At 48.7% G+C, this 16336-nt stretch overlaps 8 protein-coding genes and 1 non-coding gene across 9 annotated transcripts; 2 read left to right on the forward strand and 7 right to left on the reverse strand.

Annotated features, from left to right (window-relative positions):
• Positions 1-14: 14 nt before the first annotated feature.
• On the reverse strand, positions 15-1646 carry HPODL_02738 (uncharacterized protein; the record flags this gene model as incomplete). Its single annotated transcript, XM_014077054.1, has 2 exons — positions 15-1597; positions 1631-1646. 2 exons carry the CDS (start codon positions 1644-1646, stop codon positions 15-17), a joined length of 1599 nt encoding a protein of 532 aa, XP_013932529.1.
• Positions 1647-1926: 280 nt separating this feature from the next.
• Positions 1927-4215, reverse strand: HPODL_02739 (GEF1 Chloride channel localized to late- or post-Golgi vesicles involved in iron metabolism; the record flags this gene model as incomplete). The annotated part of the gene is made up of 1 exon (XM_014077055.1): positions 1927-4215. One exon carries the CDS (start codon positions 4213-4215, stop codon positions 1927-1929), a length of 2289 nt encoding a protein of 762 aa, XP_013932530.1.
• Positions 4216-4350: 135 nt separating this feature from the next.
• HPODL_02740 (Cytochrome b-c1 complex subunit Rieske, mitochondrial) lies at positions 4351-5004 on the reverse strand (the record flags this gene model as incomplete). Its single annotated transcript, XM_014077056.1, has 1 exon — positions 4351-5004. The coding sequence occupies one exon, from the start codon at positions 5002-5004 to the stop codon at positions 4351-4353; it is 654 nt and encodes a 217-aa protein (XP_013932531.1).
• A 219-nt stretch (positions 5005-5223) lies between these two features.
• On the forward strand, positions 5224-5296 carry HPODL_05451. The gene has a single exon. It is a non-coding gene; the product is annotated as a tRNA-Arg (tRNA).
• A 108-nt stretch (positions 5297-5404) lies between these two features.
• On the forward strand, positions 5405-6526 carry HPODL_02741 (uncharacterized protein; the record flags this gene model as incomplete). The annotated part of the gene is made up of 1 exon (XM_014077057.1): positions 5405-6526. One exon carries the CDS (start codon positions 5405-5407, stop codon positions 6524-6526), a length of 1122 nt encoding a protein of 373 aa, XP_013932532.1.
• An 8-nt stretch (positions 6527-6534) lies between these two features.
• Positions 6535-8787, reverse strand: HPODL_02742 (Protein GCN20; the record flags this gene model as incomplete). The annotated part of the gene is made up of 1 exon (XM_014077058.1): positions 6535-8787. One exon carries the CDS (start codon positions 8785-8787, stop codon positions 6535-6537), a length of 2253 nt encoding a protein of 750 aa, XP_013932533.1.
• A 51-nt stretch (positions 8788-8838) lies between these two features.
• On the reverse strand, positions 8839-11763 carry HPODL_02743 (Exosome complex exonuclease DIS3; the record flags this gene model as incomplete). The annotated part of the gene is made up of 1 exon (XM_014077059.1): positions 8839-11763. The coding sequence occupies one exon, from the start codon at positions 11761-11763 to the stop codon at positions 8839-8841; it is 2925 nt and encodes a 974-aa protein (XP_013932534.1).
• A 44-nt stretch (positions 11764-11807) lies between these two features.
• Positions 11808-12974, reverse strand: HPODL_02744 (Hsp70/Hsp90 co-chaperone CNS1; the record flags this gene model as incomplete). The annotated part of the gene is made up of 1 exon (XM_014077060.1): positions 11808-12974. One exon carries the CDS (start codon positions 12972-12974, stop codon positions 11808-11810), a length of 1167 nt encoding a protein of 388 aa, XP_013932535.1.
• A 57-nt stretch (positions 12975-13031) lies between these two features.
• Positions 13032-16265, reverse strand: HPODL_02745 (Nucleolar pre-ribosomal-associated protein 2; the record flags this gene model as incomplete). Its single annotated transcript, XM_014077061.1, has 1 exon — positions 13032-16265. The coding sequence occupies one exon, from the start codon at positions 16263-16265 to the stop codon at positions 13032-13034; it is 3234 nt and encodes a 1077-aa protein (XP_013932536.1).
• Between the last annotated feature and the right edge of the window lie 71 nt (positions 16266-16336).

Consider the following 16336-nt stretch of genomic DNA (forward strand, 5'->3'; position numbering starts at 1 on the left):
TGCTACAAAGCAATCTATAAACCGGAGTCTTTCTCCAGCCACTTGGAAAGATCGTCTGGAATCTCGTCCCAGCGTATATCTATCCGAGTTTTTCTATCGTGTTCGCAAACCAGACAGTCTTGCTTGATCTCGCCTGTTGCGCGGTCAATCAAATTCTCGTTCGTGACAACTTGACAGTCGCACAAATCTTCGTCTTCGTTCTCACTTCGGCCCTCGTTCTCCGCCTTGACCTGGTCGAACAACGGCCTGTAAATTTCAGGGATATTTTTCGGCTCGTAGTCTCCGACGAACCTGGTCCGCCATAAAGCGGTCCAATGAAGCTTCGCATTTCGGGGAAGGTTCCTCGTACGTCCCAGATTCGGATAGTAAATTCTTCTCCATTTCCCGTTCTTGTTTTCAATGAAATACCCGACGGGCAGGACTTCCACCATCCACCAAAAAAGACACTTTTGAACGGTATCAGTTCCTCGCCCGTCAAATCTGTAAACACGGTGCGAAGGGGCCTGCAGCACATTCTTATCTGGCTGGTGGAAAAGATCCTCATTCTGTCCAGTAGCTGCCATGTTGGAGCTAAATGAGTTTCTGTATGAAGCAACTGAATGCTGTATTGTGATGCCTCTTGACTCATCATGGAGTTTCGAGCTATGTCTTATCAATTGTAGACAATCGTGGTTGCACGACAGTAAACTATCCAAGCTAGTGAATTTGGTTGCAAACTCATACACAGCATTTTTCTTGAACAACACGCCCATCTCAATTGCAGATGACAAAATCCACCGAAACGACAGATTTGATATGGAATGGCCGTCAATATCGTTGGCCCATCCACCACCCACATCGCTATGGTCGCCAGGAAACCACAGTTCGACCAGGTCGTTAGACGTGGGGACTGGTCGATTGGCATAAGCGTGGGTTCTATTAACGTAGTCTGGCTCTAGATGCAATAAGTGCTCAAGCTCGCGGGCCGAATCTGAGTCAATGCTGGAATCCTGGTCGTCCTGGTCAATGCATTGAAGGTTGAACAATGACGGCAGGTAGGAATGAGGAATGAACAGGTTCTGCTTGAACTTTGCTCTTCGCTCGTCTATGCTTACCGCATGTCTTATATGTTCAACATGGTGCGAAATAGAGGTGAACGGAAACAGCCTATCTCGAAAGATCCCGCACGAGTTGACGGAATCCCACAGTCCCATAAACTTGATGATCACCTTCTCCCGACAAAACGTCTTCTTGAAAACACTGGCGCTGGAATTCGTCCATTCTCGACCGATCGGTTGGCCATGCTGCTCCCATTTTTTGTAGATTTCCCAGGCAGTGCTAACCATCACTTCCAACCCCTGGTTCAGCAGCCCAATGCGCTCGATCATCCCAGCCAGTATCCTGGCAATGAAAGACCCGCGACTGAACCCAAACAAGTAGACCTGGTCGCCGTCCACATAGTACCGCATCAGATACGTGTATGCCTCGATCACGTGATAATCGACGGTGAAGGCCACGAGTTCGTCAAGATCGGACTTGACGTTCTCGACGGAGGAGCAGAACCAGCCGCCGTCGTGGAATTCCCCGAACCCTGTTCGGATGTCGTTGCCGATCCCCGCTAAGAGTCAGAACTGCCACAGTACACACTTACGCTGGTAATAGCACATTTGTTGGTGAGAACCCTTTTCTAGCATCTTGTACAGTTTCAGAATGTTAGTTTCGACGCGGGTGCTGAAATTATTCGCCGTGCCGTCAAAACATAGGATCAGGTTCTTGGACTTGGAGCCACTCGACCGGTCCAGATTGCACCCATCCATAGACATGTCTTCTTCTGCAAGTGAAAGAAACAAAAGCCAGGGTTTTTTTTTAGCGCATGGGAGATTTATATCCCAGATCCCTTTTTGTGGGAACACAACACATCTATAAACTAACGTCTATTGTTATTTTTCACTCATCCAGATCCAGCGTGACGTATGGCTGCGGCTTGCGGCCGACCAATGCAAGTATTTTATGGCGCACTTTCGATGCCAAGTTCACCATCAATGCAAACACTTTCTCATCTTTAGCCGAGACAAATGGGTCGCCATGTTCTAGCCGGTGAAGGTACAGCTCGAATTTGATCAGATCCTTGCGACATATGATTCCCGCCATCCTGCCTCCGTCCTCGACAATGACGAGCTTTGGGCCCAGTTTCATGAAGATATTTACCAGCGTGTTGAAGGAGCTGTTGATGTTGACCCGATAATATTGGGTGTCGACAAAGCGCCCGAACGAGAGGACGTCTTGCTGGTCTTGCGGAAGTGTTGACGAGAAATTCACCGGCGTGTCCAGCGGTATTTCCAAATGGCGTAATTGTTTGTGGTAATTCAGCCCTGCCAGCAGCTGCGACCGCTTGATGATGCCTGTCACCACAGACTCGTTTTCAGCAACGACCGGGTAGCTTTGAAAACTCGTTTCTGCGAGAAGGTGCTCAACATCACGGTACGTATATCCAGAGACAGGAAGCACAACTACCTGGTCGGTCATACAGTCCGAAATGCTGTGCGGCCCAAAATCGTGCTCTTCCTTTGGGTCCAAAAATGGGATGCCGTTGAATTTGATCATCTGGTCTGCAATGCCTCCACAACCAATCCCCCAGCGGTCATTGATGATTTTAGTCACCCCAACAACAATCATTGTGGGCACAATGTACTTGATTGCACCGGTGAGCTCAAACATTATGACGACCACTGCGAGAGTCAGGTGTGTAATCCCGCTTAGCGCGGCTGCCGCGCCAAGAAATGCATACGTGCCGGAGATGATACACTTGCCCGAGTCGGTGTTCACACACGGATTGAACGTCTCCACAAGCAAGCCTATTGCGCGTCCAAAAGTGGCACCTGCGGCCATGGACGGAACAAATATACCACATGGAACCTTGCATCCGTACGAGACTACCACCAGCACCACACGCAAAACAGTAGCATAGAACAGACTGGCGAAAAACTTTAGCTTTGAGCTTAAATGCTGGTCTATTTTGCACAGAGAGTGGTCAAACTCTCCGCCGCATTCGTGGAATAGAATTTGCATTCCCTCGGTCATTTCCAGTCGCAGAAACTCGTTGAAATAGCCAATGGCCGATGTCAGCAAACACAGGATCATAACCTCTCTTATAGCGTAATTGGCGAGGTACTTCTGTCTAAAGGCCACCCATTTAATATTAAATTTTGCAACCAGAATTCCATAGACACCTCCAAATATCCCAAGGACGACAAATAGTGGAATCTCAAAATATTTCCAATCTGAGTCATACTTCACTTCAAACAGCACGATCTGGCCCGTACGGAACGGGTTCATGGCCGAAAGCGTTCCAGTCGCTATCAATGCACAGTAATAACTTTTCCAGAGCGTGGATAGTTTGAAGTTGGAGCTGATTTCCTCTATGGAAAATAAAACTCCACCGATTGGCGACGCAAATGCCACGGCAACGCCAGCTGCCGAACCAGCAGTCAGGAACTGCGACAGCGAGACGTACGATCGGCTGAACCGCTTGAACAGCTTTGGAATCACGTTACCCACGCACGCAGCATAATGAACGCTAGGGCCTTCTTTACCCACGCTCAAGCCAGATGCAATCACCAGTGGAAGAGCGACCGATTTGATGATGAGCGTTTGCCATCCAAGGAACCCGTCCATAACAAATCCAGAAACAATGCATTTGACCTCGGAGATCCCTGATCCAGCTGCTGTGGGCGCGAAAGCCTTGCAGAGAAGAGCTGCGATACTCCCGAACATGACAGAAATTAAAATGAATATGAGGTACTGGAGAAACGAGTTGCTGGACCACGGCTGCCATTTGGAACACCTTCCTTCCTCGCTCCAGCAGCAGAATTCCTTGTTGAGATAGAGATTCGACTGGCAATATCCCCTTTTAAAGTTTCCAAGCCATTCTGTGATGATGTTGATGGCCGCTGCGATCAGGCCGATACACACCCCCATAAGAGTGAGAGCAAGCCAGTTCTGAATCGAGGTAACAAACTTTGTCCTAAGGGTGTTCCATCTGTCGGTGGAAGGGTTCTCGCCGTGCGTTCTGGGACGGATGGCATCGTAGTACTTCTTGTTTTCCACGAGCGCTTCCTGGACCCAATCGACGGTATGGAACTCCTTGAACCGCTTTATTGGCTTCTGGGTCCTGGCAGACACCTCAAAGGTACTTCGCCAAGACGACGATCCTGCGGAAGACGACAGACGATCCATTACCAAAAGACTAGAAAGACATAAGTGAGAAAAAAATTAGTTTAATAGTGAAGGAGAATATTCTATTACTAGAGATCCAACTGGATGCTAATTTTCTGCGTTTGTTTGTGACTTTATACATTTGTGTCCCTCTAATCAGCCAACAACCAAAGTGGACTCGTCGGAGAATTCGTATTCTGGAATTTCAAGGTTCAGTGGAGCAGGGCCCTTTCTGATTCTACCGGAAATGTCGTAGTGGGAACCGTGGCATGGGCAGAACCATCCGCCAAAGTCACCGGACTCTCCAATAGGAACGCAACCCAAATGGGTGCAGATACCGAGCATGATCAGCCACTCTGGGTTCTTCACTCTGTCCGAGTCCTTCTGTGGGTCTCTCAGAGAAGAGATGTCCACCTCGTTGGCCTCGGCAATCTCTGCCTGCGTTCTGTGTCTGATGAAAACAGGCTTACCCTGCCATTTGACAACGACGTTCTTTCCCTCAGGAATGGCGTTCAGCTTGACCTCAACCTTGGCCATGGCCAGCACATCGGCAGAAGCCGACATGGTGGTCAAGAAGGCCTCGACGGTCGACTTGGCGGCTGCAGCTGAGATCAATCCGTACGAGCCCACCATGAAGTAAGTGTAAACTCTAGATTTGTCATTGGTTCCTTTGGATTTGTTGAGGTAGTGGGAGAAGTCTGGGGAATCGTAGGTAGACTTGAGAGCGGCAGCAGTAGAAGACAAAGTTCTAGCCTGGGAGGCCAATCCCATGTTGGCTCTAAGGCCTCTAACAAAAGATCTTGACAACATTGGCGACTTGTGCTAACTGTTGAAAACTTTTAAATTGTTTTTCTTGTAAAATCCTGTGTAGTGCGTCCCGGCGAGCGTGCGTAGAGGAAAAAAAATACCGTGGAAATTATAGGCCGGCCTTATTGTAATTACAATTAATTGCTCGTGATTGGTTGGCTGGAGAAAAACCGCAAGGTACTTTGTGCCAAAATGTTCCGACCCCCTTTTTAGACAGACAACGCCCGAGTAGCGTAATGGTTAACGCGTTTGACTTCTAATCAAAAGATTCCGGGTTCGACTCCCGGCTTGGGTGCTTTCTTTTTTTCCCCCTCCAAAGATCCTATTTTTTTAATTTCTCCCTTTTTCTCCTTATCCATGCTGAACCAAGTAGCTGCTAACCATTAATACTACTATATTCCATATGGAGGACCAGCCAGACACCTACAGCAACCTCCGAACGCTGGAAAAGGCCATTTGCACTTGGCGGGAAGAGCAGCGCCAATGCAAAGAAACCCGCTGTGAACTTATAATCCAGGAGTTGGAACTTGAAAAAGGGAAAAGCACCAGGTTCGTGGCTCCTGGTGAAGTTAGACTGTACACCAACGGCGTCCTTTTGGATGAGAGCCATATAGGGGATTTAATCTTTGACGTCAATACGGGGACAGAGATTGTTGAGAAAACCATTCTTACGTTCCGCTTAGAGTGCGTGCTTCCCCATGGGTGGCAACTTAAACCAGATTTTAATGTTGGATGCTTTGTAATAGCAGCAGACAGCGACACGTCACACATATTTGTGTCGATGTTGGCCAATGGACTGCTGGACGCCAGCGGAATCGAAAAAGCCAAGACTGAAGTAAAGTACGACACAGACACAACAATTTGCGAAAGGCAAGTCACCGCAAACTGTCTGAAATTGTCTATATCAAGCACCACTACAATAAGCTTGCGAGATGAGCCTGTACATCGGCTGTTCAATTCACAATTGTTCAAATTGCATGTCAGTATCCAAAACTCGATAGCGGTACAGAAATATCACCCTGGCAGCATTTTACTGCGCACTGCATTGGTCTCAAACTTCTCGAGCTTTCTAAACTTTGTCCTTGGTGCGATCACATTCGGCTACTTCCGCAGAACAACCACGCTGCTCAGTGCCGTGTCGACGCTGTCCATGTTTGTTTCCTCGCTTTTACTCACCACCGTCATCATCTTGCTTTACGTCGACGCCTATAGCATATTCCAGCAGTTTGCCGCGTCGTTCAAATACTTCTTCTACTGGTGGATCGTCGTGATTGTGCATTGTTTATTATCGATGGCTATCTGTGTCTACTTCAACATGGCAAATGAGAAATACATCATCAGCCGCGCCGTGAGCGGAAAACACACTTTTGTGAACGACCGCGGAACAGTCGAGTTCGTTATCTATTTCCAGACGACCTCAATTGTTCTCGTTCTGGCCCTCTTCTCCATCTCTCTGCTCAGAGCCAAGAAAAGACTCAACAATTTTCTCAACCTCACGCTGAAAAGCCGCGACATTCAACTTTAACAGCCCGATCAATGTCTCTTGACCACTCCAGAAGCATCGGCCTTCGCCAGAATGTACTTCTTGTATGCATAGATGTCGCCGTCGAACCGTTTGACCGTGCCGTCCTCGCTGACCCAGATCTCGTTGCAAACGCTGTTAATCATCGCGACATCGTGCGACACCATCAGAACTCCGCCCTTGAAGTTTTTGAGCGCGTCACTCAGCGCATCCAGTCCAGATGTATCCAAATGGTTCGAAGGCTCGTCCAAAATCAAAATATGGGGCGTGTTGAGACATAGCGAGGCAAAGGCCACTCTCGACTTCTGTCCTCCAGACAGCGACTCCATCTTCTGCAAAGACAGCGAGCCGGTGATTCCAAACGACCCCAGATGTCTTCTGTACTCCTCGTCGGTCTTGCCGGGAAACTTGGTGCTCAGCCAGCTGACAGCGCTCAGGTTCAGGTCCATCTGGTCGACGTGGTGCTGCGCAAAGTAGCCAATCCGCAGCCGCGAGTTTCTGGTCACAGATCCTTGAAGTGGCGTGTTGTCGCCCATGAGGATCTTCAACAGCGTCGTTTTACCGCACCCGTTGGCTCCGACAAGCGCAATTCTCGAGTCCAGTTGCACGTCCAGGTCGACGTCCGATAGGAGCAATTTATTTGGATCATAGCCGAACGAAACACCGCTGAGCTGCAAAATTGGTGGCTGGATCTTGTCTGGCTCCGGGAATTTGAAAGTTATCTGCTTCTCCTCCTGTGGCGGCTCCAGCACAGGCAGCTTCTCGAGCTTTTTGATTCGCGACTGCGCCTCAGACGATTTCGCAGCGTTGTATCGGAACTTGTCGATGAACGCTTGCAGATGCTGTCTGTACTGCATCTGGTTCTCGTACTCGCGCTTCTGGTTCTTGAGCCGCTCCTCCCTGGTGTTGTAGAACGAGTCGAAGTTCGAGCCTCTGTAGTAATCCAGTCTCTCAGAGTGCTGATGAATTATATCGGTGGCCACCTCGTTCAAGAACGCACGGTCGTGCGAGACGACCAGCACCGTGGCAGGATACGTTTGCAGATAATGAGCCAAGTACGTGCTCGAAGGCACGTCCAGCATGTTTGTGGGCTCGTCCAAAAGCAGCAGATCTGGCTTGCAGAAAAGTGCTCTGGCCAATGACAACCGCATCCGCCATCCTCCAGAGAACGTGTTGGTAGGCTGCTGCTGTGCCTCCTCGCTGAACCCCAAGCCGTACAAAATCGACGCGGCCCTGCCCTCAGCACGGTCGCTCTCCATTTCGCTCAGCTTCTCGTGCACCTCCTCGAGCCGCTCTGCCAGGTCGTTCTGCTCATTTTCCAGCTTCTTCGCCTCGAGCGACTCCGGCTCAAACTCGGCCTTGAGCCTGTCGATCTCTGAGATCCGCTCGTCTATCTTTGCCTGCTCGTGCAAAAGCTGCTTCCGCCAAACGTCAGCGTCCAGCACAGACTGCAGCGCCGTGGTTTCATCTCCACGCAGCTCCTGCTCCACGTGCAAAATGGTGATGTGTTTGGGGATGTTCAGCTCTCTGCGGGAGAGAGCACGCAGTAATGTCGACTTACCAATACCATTCTGTCCAACAAGACCATAGCGACGGCCGTACGCCAGGGTAAGCGAGGCATCTGAAAGAATACGTTTTCCTGCCCCCACGTACAGATCGAAGTTCTCCACTTTGATGTCCTTGGACTTGCCCGCGCCAGCACCAAAATCAATAGGGTTGACCTTGAGGAAGAACGAGTCGTAGTCCTCCTTGGTCTGTTCGTTGAGCAGCTTGGAAGCTTCGTACTGGACAAACTTGTTGGCGCGTTTGGCCACCTTCTTGGCGATCTTGGCCTCGGCCTTCTGCAATTTCTTCTTGTCCACACGGGTCTCCATGTTCCTACCAGTGTGCGCAATATCGGAAGTTGAGTTTAGGAGAGCCAAAGAACTGTCAAGATCACGCTGCTGATTATGGATCAGATCGACGTCCAACAGCCGTTTCGATGTGTCTCCCGTGACCGCCAACTTGGCCATGTTGTCTGCCAGTTGTTTTTTGAGTGCCTCCTGTACTTTTGCCGCGAGACCATTCACCTTGTCTGACTCTCCGCCAGCACTGACCAGAAGCTGGCTCAAAAACTGTATTTCCTTAGGAATGTCCAATTGTTGCGCAAGAACAGAGTCCTCTGTTGCGTGGAAAAGATGGCCCAGATAGCCAATAGCGTAGTCGGTGATGACCGGGTCGATCGCCGGCACCGTCTGTCTAACCTGTAACCCAAAGTTTGACATAGAGAGAATATGAAAAAATTTACAAAAAATGTGAAAAATAATTATTTCTACTTATGCCAGCAGCAGCTGTGCTTTTCTCTTACCGGTCATCTCGTCCAGTTGCGACGTGACAGAAACCTGGACACGGTCAAACACGCTCACCTGGCGCTTGCTGCCATTTTTATCTGTGAAAGTCAATTTGTACAAGTCCTCGTCAAAATGGCTTGTCCTGATATCTCCAAGGCTTTCAAGTTTAATCAGACTCTCGACGCCAAACTTCGGCACCAGAACAACAATTCCGTTCGAAAACACTTTGATCACGTATCCTTCGTGCGTGCTCTGCGTGTTCTTCATCACCTGTCCGACGTAGTACTCAATACTGGCCCGTCCAGCAAACTGTGCGTTTCTGTGTCTCTTGTTAATGTTCTTCACCACCAGGTCCATCTTGGCCTTGTCTCTGTGCAACGGGTGCAATGGCTCGTAGCCAATAGCGGCCGCCAGCTGTCTGTGCACCACAACGTCGCAGTACCGTCTAATTGGAGAGGTGAAGTGGGTATAGATTTCGGTAGCAAGACCGTAATGGCGGAAATCCTCGTAGCCGTAGTTGCCGGCTGAGAAATATTCGGCTGCCATCATGCACCGTGTGGCCATAATTCTTAGCAGGGTGTTGAAATACGGGTCCTGCGGGTCCTCGCACCTGTCGAGCGAATCTGCCAGAGCCTTGGAGCTTTCCAGAGAAATAGACATTCCCTTGCGCACACGCAACATGTCGTTCAAAACCTCAAAATTGGTGGCTGGCGGCGACGCGTGCCGTCTGAGCATGGCCACCTGCGGGAACTCGTCGTATATTTTCTTGGCCACAGAAATGTTGGCCAAAAGCATAAATTCTTCCACGAGCGAGTTGGCCTCGACGAGTTTTTTCACCTCCACCTCGCCCGGGTCAGACGTCTCACTGTCCATGTGCACCTTCACCTCTGGCGACGCGAGATTCAAGGCGCCGGCATCCAGTCTCTTCTGTTTGAGTTTCTTTGACAGCTGCAGCAAAATCCGCATACCTTTGGTCAAATCGTCCTGCTGGGACGGATCATCCATCCGCAACTGGGCCTGCTCGTAAGCAAACGCTTCCTTTGACCGGATAATCGACTTGAAGTAGTCTACGCGCACAATGTTGGCGTCCTCGTCCATTTCCCAGAGAACGCTAAATGCAAACCTGTCCACATACGGCTTCAGCGAACACAAATCCGTACCCAGTAGCATTGGCAGCATGTCGATTCTTTTGTCGACCAGGTACACAGAAGTGGCTCTGGAGGCTCCCTCCTGGTCCAAGGCCGTCCCAGGCTTCACGAAATGCGTCACGTCCGCAATGTGCACACCCACCTCGTAGTTGCCATTAGGCAGCCGCTGAGCATGCAACGCATCGTCGATGTCCACACAGCCCGGCGGGTCGATCGAGCAGACGAGTTTCTCTCTGAGATCACGTCTTTGCGCCAGCTGCGGGTCGCCGTTGTCGAGTTTCTCCGGCACCTTCCAGTCGTGGCCTTCCTTAGGAAGACAGTCCAGAACGTTTTTGGAAAACGGCCTATACTCCACGTCGTGCTCCAAAAGAAGTGCTTCCTGCTCCGCGTCCTTGTCCTCGATGTCGCCCAAAACACGCACAAAATGGCCGTCTGGATACTTCGAGGTCGGGCTCCACGAGTCGACAGCCACGACGATCCGCTTTCCTAGCAGCTCGCGGGCGCGTCTGGTGCGGATGCGCACTTTAGGCAACGATCGGTCCATCAATATGACAAAACACGACTTTGCGGCGTTTCCACCAACCTGGTCTTTGGCTGCGGAGTTTGGGGCCAGCTGCCCAACATAGAGTCGCCAGCTCCGTTTCACAATGCCCACGACTCGCGCGGTCGGAATCACCTTCTGGTCCTCGCCCTGGGCAGCCACCGCGTGTTCGGCAAGCAGTCGCCGCTCCTGGTCGGAAATGACCACCTCATCCTCGTCCTCGTCGCCTACTTCGTTGCTGTTGATGGTCTCCTCGTCGATGATCTCCGTGGACGGTTTTTTCCACTTGTTTTTTGGCAACAGCTCCACCACGACGGTGTCGCCATTGAAACTCCGGTTCAGGTTCTCTCTGCCCAAAACGAGCAGCGGCTTCGGCATCGACGGCACGGAAATCGAGCCTTCCAGAAAATTGTACGACGAAATGTTAATCGTGCCCTGGTACAGGGTCCCGTTCTTAATCCCTCCCATTAGACGCGCAGGCGAATAGTACTCCTGATAATTGATCTCTGTGAGCTGGCGCGAAAACGTCTCGTTGGACGGCAACATGTCCTCCAACTCGTTGAAGTTCGGTAGCAGAGAAACGTAACTGTGCAAGGACATGGTTCTGATTCCCTCGTTGACGGCTTTTTCGATGTTGTTCTTGTCGCTGGTCAGCAACACGATCGAGATCTTATGTTTTGCCAAATGCTGGCTATAAAACAATGCGCACTTTCTAATCAGTCTATCATTGTAATCCTGTGCAGACTCGCCTTTCTCGCGGGAAACAAACGAGTCGGTCTTAAACTCGTTGTGGAACACCACAAACCGTTTGTCGTCGTTCTTGCACAGCGCACGAAGACGCATATATATAGGATAACTGCGGTTTCGCACCTCTTCCAGCACTGTTTGCGGAACGATCACGTCGTAAAACACCTTGTCGCTTTCGAGCATATCTATGGCATTTAAAACCACGTTGGTGTCCAAAATCAAGTAGTGTCTTCCAATGTCGCTCTTGGTGATCTCCAGGGGCTCGCCGCTCAAAATTGGCTCGCTGGGCTGGCCATCAGGAGAAGGCTTGTAGTATTCCTCGCAATCGTCGCAACAGACGCTAGAGCACGGAATGTCGTCTCTCAAATAATGCTCACGAACAATCTTCAGGGCTCCACCATTGCGGGACCGCACGAACACTTTCTGCGTGACCGCAAGTCCGTCGGCCGGACGCTGTCTTTTCACAGAGGCCATTTTATTATACTAAAAAAAATTATTTTATTGAATTTTTTTTTTATTTATCGTCTTTTTTTCAAAGCTGCCTCCTTGCTCCATTTCGAGATCCACGTTTTGGAGTCCGCTTTTGGCACAAAGTAGATGCGCATCACGTCGTCAAACAAAGGCACGCGTGGAGATGCCGCAGAGAGGATCGCATTGAACGTCACCTTCTTCCCGGCCTTGATCAAACCGCCACTTTCCGTCTCCATATATGCTTCCATCTGTCTGAAATTCTTATGCTTTGGATCCTCAAAGTAGGAATCAGGACGGTCCATCACCAGTTCTATCAGCTCTCCAGGCGTAGAAAGCTCGCTCACCTCGTTGACAAAGTCAAACTCGTCTGTAGTCGGATACAGAACCATGGTTGGAATAATTAGCTGTGTCTCTATGTCTTCCGGGTCCTCCAAATGGATCTGTGTTCCTGCGGGAAGCTCTGCGGGCTCCGCGCTTGAGACGCTTAGGTAATTTCGCAGAACCATGGCTTGTTTAAGATTGTTCTTTTTGCGTTCTTCGGCCTCCTCCTCCCTACGTTTCTTCTCCTCCAATTCGCGGAGCAGTCTTCGTCTGTCTTCGAGCTGCTTGTTTAGCGACTTAAAAGCAGGCGAGGTGTTGTCCAGAGAGGACGCGTATTGGAGAATTTGCTCGGCCTCGTCGTACTTCTCGATGGCAAGAAAGGCCTTGGCAGCACGAAAGAGCGCTTTGACGTTCTTGGGCTGGATTTTGAGACACTCTTTGGCATCGTTAATACATCTGCGGTAGTTCTTCAGCTCCAAGTTGCAAGCCGCTCTGTTGAGATACAGTGCTGCATTAATCTCATCCACGTTGCAACCAACTTCAAGTCCCTTTGTGTAATATTCCACGGCATTCTTATACTGCTTGGCCTTGTAGCAGTCGTTTCCCTGGTTCTTAAAATTGGTAGCAATCTCGTCCGGCTCTCCTTCGTACGCAAGAGCCTTCAGGGCCTCGACGTGTAAGTTTTCACCACCCGCACCATCAGACTCATCGAGTTCTGTCATGAACAAAGGCAGTCTGTTCAAGTCGGCCATAACTTCTTCGGTAGGCTTGTTTGCAAGCTCTGAAAGCTGCGGAGGTAAGTCTGGCTCCCCTTCTTTAGGAATATACCGTCTTTTCTCCCATTCGCTAATGAGCTGGTCGGTCTTCTGGTCTAATTCTGTGATTTCCACCATAATGAAAGAATAAATTATTATTTTTTTTATTTTTACACCTCTATTACCGGGACAGAGTCATTCTTCTCTCCATTTGCCAAACTTCTTGTAGTCATCATAGAGAGTTTTGTAGACCACCCTCGCTTGAGAGTCCAGACTTACATTGATGTAGTTCAGTTCGTTGATCGTCAAAAGATCGAATAGCACAAACATGCTGCCTTCCAGTGCTTCCTTGGTAGCAGGATCTAGTCGATAAATGAGGTAGAATTTGACATAGTTCATGATCAACAAGGACGCAAACTTTCGCAGCTGGTATTTCATATATGAAACGGCACTCGTCAGCGAGGAGTCGGTCTCTGCATTTGTGACCGAGGAGGCTGAGATCTCGCACAGGTTTCCAACTAGACGTTGGTATGCCAGTCCAGCAGAAGCATCCAATTTCAGCTTGAATAGACACTCCATCAAGGGGATAAAGGACAGCGTTATCAAGTGCTGTCTGTTAGAAAATCTGAACCGTTGGAAAAGCAGGATATTCGATAGCAATTGACAGTTTAGAGCAAAGAGAGATTGTTTCTCACCCAGAGATTCCTCAAAATCCAGGAGTTGTTTCGTGACTCGGTTAACAAAAGTGATGATCAGCTCCACAGTGTACTGTGTGAGCATCCAATGAGAAGAGCTCAATATCTGTTTGAGAATTTGTGCCACATACGTCATGTCTTTCGTAGAGAGCTGCAAATCTAGAAGCTTGGAAAGTGAAGCGATTGCCAGTTTCTGCGCGTACTGATTTTCAGAAGTCTGAATCTGTAAAAATAGGCCTATCAAAGAGCACAATTTGCTGGCATTCTCGTCGCTGTCCAAAACCCACATCCACAGAGCAGAAATCTGCTCGAAATCAAGCTCCTGTAAATATGTTCGCAGTGAACTTATCACTTCATTGGAATCTCTTAAATTTAAGTACAGGGCAAGCACATAGGTTGGGCTGTAGGTGTTCTTCAAATGGCACACCAGCTCAAAAAGCTTTGCTGAGGTATTCTCGTCACATTTGGCACCTAGCTGCTTGATGACTGGTTTGATGGATGGGTCCGCTTCGTTGTTCCAACTTTTCAGCTCCACCAAAAAATCCAAGTACTGTGTGCCTGTAGAAAGACTGTCAATACACCTTTTGATTGTGGCCTCGAATAGCTGAGTGTTTAGTTTTCCCGCTCTGCGCTCTGCCCGCAGCAGGCACAGCGTCGTCTTGAGGCTCTTGTTTTGAAGTTGTTTTTCAGCGTCGCACACAAATTTGGACCCTTGACGAAGATGAGCATCAAAGATCTTCTCCGCTATTTCCAACCGTCTAGGGTCGTCAGAAATGTCCACAAATGAAATCAGAACGTCGAGATTGGATTCCAGTTTGGATCTCAAGGTGGTCTGGCTCAAAAGCATCAGTATGGAAGCCAAGGCAGCTTCAGACGGCACAGAAATCAAAGCGTCCAGAGCATGTTCTCTCTGAGCGCGCGAGTAACAATTAACTGGAATTTGCTCTGTGTACTGGGCCATCTTTTCGGGGTCTTCACTGAAATGATGGACGATGTAGTTAATTATTTCTCTCACGAGATTGATCTGCTCGTGCAAGACACCGTTGGAAAGCACCTTTACCGGCTCTGTTTCGACTCTCAAATATTCTTCAACGAGAGTTCTGAGCTGCTGTTTATCAAGCATCGCATTCATGAGAACAAACCATCGTCTGAAAATCACACGCTTGAAATTGAGGTCGGAGCTTTTATAGTGGTTGATAAACTGGTTCGCTTGTGTTTTGTTGCAGTGTGATAAGTCGCGTTCGCAGAGACGAAGATACGCAAAGTAGTACTCATCAGCCTCGCCAGATGTTAAGTTAGGCTCGACGTCGTATATCATCAGAATCATCGTCACGAGCTTCCAATAATGAGCATTACCTTGCTTGTAATCCAGGACTTGGAGGAATAGCGGTTTGGCTTCTTGCACGGTCTGCTGCAGTGTCTTAGTGACGGCCGTGTGAGCCGATCCGGTCACACTAGAAAGAAGACATTTTGCAATTGCAGAAAGAAGAACCGAGCTCCATTCGTTATCCTTAAAAATCTCGACGTATTTGCTGATCAGGGCAATCATTTGTTTCTGTGATAGGTCAATGATGACATGAGAGACCTGTGTCACAAATTGGTCGGAGATTAAAACAGAGTTCTCGTTGCAATGTTTGAGCCAGAGACCAAAAAACTCGCCCATCTCACGAGCTCTGGCATAAACATCTAACAGAGTACTTAATATTCTGAACTTCTGTTCCTCGAAACCAGTGTTGGCCAACTCAAAAATTTTGCTTGAGTAGTGAAGACCGACATCAACGTTTTTGTTGATTGCAAGTTGCAAGATTTCCAGATTCAAATTACTAGACTCGACCAAGTCCGTGAGAAACTTGGTTGACAAGACTTTGTTCATTGCCACAGTTCTCCTTAGCAGATCCACTTTCACGTCCTGGAACTTCGAAACAATTTCCATATAAATTTGTTCCACATCGTTGATTGCAAGTCTTCCTGCTATTCTTTGAAAAAGCTCTGCCACCAAGGACCCATCTATCTTTTTGACGTATGCTGAATTGCAGAAAAATCCAAGATTCTCCTTAAGGTCTGGGATTGTGTCTCTTCGCAGTAGCACCTCTCTCAACATACTCTCCAGTAGCTGGGCTTCATTGGAGTTCATTAGACACAATAAGCTGGGAAGACACTCGGCGCAAAAGTGAGCTATGTTTTTCTTATTGTAGTGAAGAGTGGTTGTGTTGGCCATTTTGAAAAGTCGGTAAGCTAACTTGATACACGAGTCCTGCTTCGTCTTGAGTGCAAGGTCCAAAAGTCTTGCCACCATTTCAACATTTGTCTCTGAAGAAAACGCCAATCGGAGCTCATTCATCACTAGATTCACGCAGTTGACAAAAATGACGAGAAATTCGACGTCGTTCTCAAATTCCACATCGCTCAACATGTACACCACCAGATCATTAAATCTAATCCTATTAATGCACTTAATCCTGGTTGATTTCAGTGATTCTGCTGAATCAAATGCTAGCCAAACTTTCTGGAATAAGCCCCAAAATTCCCTGCTGCTCCTGTACTCTCTGTTCTTGGTCTGGCCCAACCGATCACAGACCAACTCAAAAATAAACCTCTCTTTGTCAGGAAGAGCCACTGGTTCGTCATCCTCGAGCAGCTTTTCAGAGACCGTGCAAATATCCGAAATTGGGCATTTTGGATTCCTCAAAAACCTCGTGATTCCCTCCGTGGTTCGAATCTCTTTCCAGCTCATCTGAGTATGTACACTCTGAATCTCTGTGGTCTGAATTATTTTTTTTAATTTTTTATCACTGCCAATTTTGC

This window comes from Ogataea parapolymorpha, chromosome VII (genome assembly GCF_000187245.1).
Source record: "Ogataea parapolymorpha DL-1 chromosome VII, whole genome shotgun sequence".
Classification (NCBI taxonomy): domain Eukaryota; kingdom Fungi; phylum Ascomycota; class Pichiomycetes; order Pichiales; family Pichiaceae; genus Ogataea; species Ogataea parapolymorpha.